The following is a 5,339-nucleotide window of genomic DNA, read 5'->3' on the forward strand; positions in this document are numbered from 1 at the left end:
CCCATATTTGTCATGACTTAAGAGTCATTGAAGTCGTGACAATCTTAATTTACAAACTTTTAATACACTGTTAACATTCTTTCTAATTCTCTCGACCTGACTTATGTACCTTTCCACCAGTTCCACATCTCTCTCTCATCCTGTTCTGGCATTCTCTCTTGCCATTAAGCTAGACCTGACTGCCTGTCCCCATCTGCGCACTGGCAGTCTGAAGCCTCACAAACTGAACAAATTGGCACGAGGCATGTTCGTTGGATGACCTCGCCAATTTCTGAGCCCAGCCTTCAAGCTTCCGAGCTCTTTGTGAAAACAAGACAATATGTGGAGGCTTACAGTGAGTGTACAGGATGTGCAACAGGGCAGGTAGACAAATGATCTACATTCAAAGTATGTTCACTTTACACACGATAATAATGCGTATAGGCGTGCAGATTCAAGCTGGGAACCATACTGACAGAATGTGGCAATGTAGAGAAGACAGCTGCTAAATGTACCGTTTACCACTTTAAACTTTTTCCTGAAAAGATATTCCGTCTGTCATCCCTGATTTCTGCAAACACCTCCCTTTTCTGCAAAAGTTTGGGTATGAACTACTCTGGCACTTTCGTTTATTAGTATTTTTACACTGCACATTTGATTAGGTTATTAGGCTGGGAAAACATATTTAGGTTACTTTTAAATGCATTGCTTTCAACACATAAGAACTGATTTCACAGGCAGAAAATATGTTAACACCAGATGACTTGGCAGGGCACATTTAAAGCAACATTATGTGAGAAACGGTATTTTTGGTTATTTGGTGCCCCCAGTGTGTGAGTGAGTGCAAATCACTTTTACACCACTGTCGTAAAGATTAGCAGCTGTACATGTGAGTCGACAACTTTGCAAACAGCCAAACATCAAGCAAGTGCAACAACACAATACATAGCAAGCCAGCTAATATTATATTATATTACTTATACTACTAGTGCAACAGCAAGACGGTCAGCTTAGCAAGATTTGGTCTTTTTTGTCGGCCTTTTGCTCGGTCACTCTTTCTTTTTCTCTTTTTAGGTTCTTCTGTCAACGCGGTCTTTGGTCTCTTTGCCTCTACCAGGATGTCCGTAGACGCTGCTAAGCCCGGTCAGCATTCCCTGCTCGCTCCCCCCACCACCCCAGGCCTGACAACTAGCTAGCTAATGGCAGCTAAGTTACAGTTAGCAGAAGTTACTTAGCAACAAGTAAAACTTTTTTAAATTTAGAAAACCACCAAATCAAACCATGAGTTGAGGATCATCTCAGCCAGACACAACCAGAAAACATTTTCTCCATAAAATATGTAAGTTAGTGCAGTAAAGCATTAAATGGACACCAAGGTTATGTAGAGCGAAGCGTGATTACAGAGGCAACATTCACCCTATTTTAAGTCAGTGTAGCATCTAAAGGATTCAGAGGCAGTTATTTTAGGGTAGAATAGTTACATAATGTGCTTTAAATGTATATTTGACATACTGTACAGCCTATTACTACTAAAACCCTGCTGGCTCACCCTGTCTCACCTCACTGGACTGAACCTTTCTGTCTGGATAGATGTTGTTGTTTTTCTTAAGATGACTTTCATATAGAACTAATTTGCATAACATTTCAACATAAGGAGGAAATGCTCATAATCTGTAACCTGTTTAATACTAATACAACATGCTGATACTCTGCGAAACATGCTGACTATTTTTGAATCTGGACCAGCCCTGCCTTTAAGACATGGATCTAGACATACAACTGCAGTCTGCAGATTTGTCTGTAAGTTGATGAGCCTGAATGTGTACACCACTCACACTACAAGATAACCCATGCCTTCTGTGAGAACAAAACCTCACCCTTCTACAACAGAGCACCTGCGTGTTTGCTCTTGTACGGTAAAAACTCATTTCTTCAAGAACTACCTCGGCTCACCTTCTCCCCCCGAATCACACAGTACACTGAGTCATATCCCCTCTCTCACTGCTGCCTCCTCTAGTCACTTTATTTTGTATCATAAATCCTCTGTTCTTTTTATTATTCTTATTTTCTTCCATGCAGAACTTAGCACTATCAGCCCAGCGGTACAGGGATGTTGTCAAGTCTCTATGGATCTGTCCCCCCTCGCAATCCTTATTATTGTTTGTCTATAATGCTAATGAGGCAGGATTTTAAACCCATTCAAGTAATTTAAGCCACTCTGGATATGTGCAACGGATAAATGTCTAACATGGTAATGTGCGTGACATGCAGCTATAGTGCAAAGTGCCTAAAAAAGCCTGGCAATAGAGTATGTCATCTGAAAACACAAAGGAAAGGACAAACTGTGCTAGCAGTGTAAATAATTAATAGCTTGTCATGCAATAATATATTAGTAAATGAAATGTGAAGACAGTTTTTACATTTTTGGCAGCCTGTCATATTCTTTGACATGTCAGTTTAAACATTTTCAAGCAAATAATAACTTTTGACACCTAGAAAAGTAACTTGTGTATCTGTACAACTCCATTAAGTTGTACTTTATTGTTACAATATGCAGAAACTTAAAAGTTTAAGTAGAACTGACTTGGGCAGAGAGCGTTGCAGGTGATCTTCTGTACAGACATGCCCTCGCAGAAAGCCCCGCCGTTGAGAGGCGCCGGGTTAGTACAGGTTCGAGATCGCTTCTGGACACCCCGCCCACATGGCACATTACAGGCCGACCACTCCGTCCACAGGGACCAGCCGCCGTTCACTGGAGAGAGTTCAACAAAGTTAGAGAAGCAGAGGAGGTGGAGTGAGTGCACAGCAACACATATTACTTTTCCAGAACTCTGACATAGTTAAATACTCTAACAAGAGCCAGGGTTATTAATGATTATGCAGGCTCCGAGGCACTGCAAGGCAACAATGCATAACCGCTAGAGCAGATTGAGCACAGCACATTCATTGTGGTGGATATACAGCTCCCTCTTTCCTAATTGCCAGTTCAATGTTCCTTGCTCTTGGATTAAGATAAAGACGTGAAACTCTGCGAAAGCAAAGAAAACAGCCATTAAACGGAATTGCCATTTCTAAAGGCGACACTGACTCATACTGGTCGACAGGTTGGAGTCGACCACTTAACGCTCTGACTGAAGCAGTTTACTCAATGATCTCTCTGTCTTAACGCGCGCAGAAGCTAAATGTTTAGCAGTGCTATCAAAGCTGGTGAACCCGCATAGCTGGAAGGCCTCTGGCAAATAAATACTTAATAAGCAACACTCCTTTTAAATGAGATTAAGACACAGTGGCTTATTTCCTTTCATAAAGTACACATTGATTTTAAATGAGAGGCAGTAAATTGAGTCTTTGAATAATACATTCAACGAAATAAAGAGGAAACATTGCTCTTCGGTGGAAACATGGAGATGGGTCTCTTAATCACTTGTGTAGGGGTGCAGGAAACCAAACAAATTGATCTGAAGTGCCATGTAAACAGTGTGTCAGAACACTGTAATGTGTTGTCAGAGGCAATAGCAGCAGCTGGAAGGAGAGCGTACCAAAGACTATCACAGTGGCTGTGGCACTGCGTCTCTTAGCCACGATGTTGCTGGCCAGACAGGTGTAGTTGCCCGAGTCGGACAGTCGTGCCTCATTGATGATGAGGTTGTGGTCAGCGCGGGTATCGATGTTGTCGTCAGTCAGGGAACTCAGCAGCTCTTCGTTTTTTAGCCATTCAACCTGTACAAGAGAGGCGATAAAGGACAGAGATGTGATGCACTTTTGCGCAAAAAATTTAACATTAAATATCTATTCTATAGAAGATATTAATTCACTATTTAAGGATCATTTTGGTTTATAACAACTTGGATCTTATGTTGGTAGTTTGACAGCAGTGGAAGAACCAGCAGTCAGATGGTGAGACGGGTATCTTAAGCACTTTTCTGGAGGTAAAACCTAAAAAGTAAGCATGTGTTGTAATGTAATTTTTCCATTTTGCAATTAATTTAGGCTAACCTGGAGGTTTCCTTTGAATCTTGTCTGATCACCATGACTGCTGGGTTCATGGGGAGTTCCACTGCCTGATGATGTCAGGGTTAGGGCTTAGGGGCTTGGAGCTTTATAACAGTTAGCCGGCCTGATATTGAGTTGTAGGAAATGTAGGATCCAGTGTTTTTCGAGTTTGACCCACACTGGGTTAAAAAGGGGCTGAAAGTCAGGATAACTCAGGATCTGACAGACTGATTGCAAACTTTCTTTTTTCATCTGTCTCTTGTGAGTCTCCTAACTTTCCAGAAATGGAGCTCTAAATCGCTTGAGTGTCTGTTAGTCAACTAGTTGTGACTTCATAGGCTGTTAAAGATTTCCGCTAACACAAAAGTACTATCACAAATTTGCTTGGTTTGTCCAAATAATATTCTGGTGTCAGCTGCTGTAACCTTTAATGTCTTGTTTCCTCCCACATCTTAAATTTGGAATTATTTTACTGTTTACAGGTTTGTATCAGACTGTCGATTTAAAAAAATGTGCCAATTTCAAATTTCAAACTTTCACTCTTGTGCTATCAGTGTCAGCACTGCTAATTTGACAGCTGGAGATCTCATTTAGTTTGCTGGGACACCAGTGCACTCAGACCTGTTCAGGGGATCACAAATGATGCTTTTGGCATGCATCATTGACAGCGAATGAGGTAATGACTTGTGAACAATGTCAGGTGTTTGCGGGTCACAGGTGAAACCATTAACTCAGTCAAATCATACTGTTGTGAAATGGATCTACAGCAATACAACTGTATATACTCTGTGTCAGGTGATATTCAATTAACCATATAACATAGTCAAACTGTTTAGTCAAACAATTTAGAGAAGAGCGAAAACTTCTTTTGCATCAAGAAAAACCTTCTGTGGCGTTATTTGCTCTTCTTATAATGAAAATACTCTCCAGTCTGCTCGATGAATCCCAGTGCTTTTCTTGCCAAGACACGCCCTGTGTAGCATTCACGCATTAGGATTGGCTGGATGCCCACGCTTGTCAAGTAATGTATAGAAAGTGGATAAAAAAGCTTTTGCATAGTATACATAGGGCCAGTTCTAGTAAGAAGGTAGTGGTTGATGAATGGGTAAAAAGTCCTACACTACATCTAGGAGACTGGGGTTCAACTCCCACTGTTTTTTAGATGTAATAATTTAATACTTTTTGTCAAATTATCTTTAGTTTAAAGTTGTACTTCGATTAGGTTTAGGCAACAATACTACTTGGTTAGACACCTAGTGTTAAATCATGCCTGTAGCTCATGCTGTAGCTTCCAGTAGTTGCTCAAAAGATGCAGATTGGCCCGAACCACTGTGGCTGGACACAAGCACATAGCTTGAAGCCTGGCA

The 5,339-nt window shown here is 41.1% G+C and overlaps 1 protein-coding gene across 1 annotated transcript in view; it reads right to left on the minus strand.

Moving 5' to 3' along the window:
* unc5db (unc-5 netrin receptor Db) overlaps positions 1 to 5,339 on the minus strand; it is a 192,004-nt gene that overhangs the window by 62,313 nt on the left and 124,352 nt on the right. The window contains exons 5-6 of the mRNA XM_035659245.1: positions 3,519 to 3,699; positions 2,564 to 2,731 (exon numbers count right to left, since the gene is read on the minus strand). Coding sequence (XP_035515138.1) covers positions 2,564 to 2,731; positions 3,519 to 3,699 — 349 coding nt within the window. The remainder of the gene's footprint in view (positions 1 to 2,563; positions 2,732 to 3,518; positions 3,700 to 5,339) is intronic.

This window comes from Morone saxatilis, unplaced genomic scaffold (genome assembly GCF_004916995.1).
Source record: "Morone saxatilis isolate NCDOM2014 unplaced genomic scaffold, NCSU_SB_2.0 Contig16, whole genome shotgun sequence".
In the NCBI taxonomy this organism is placed as follows: Eukaryota; Metazoa; Chordata; class Actinopteri; family Moronidae; genus Morone; species Morone saxatilis.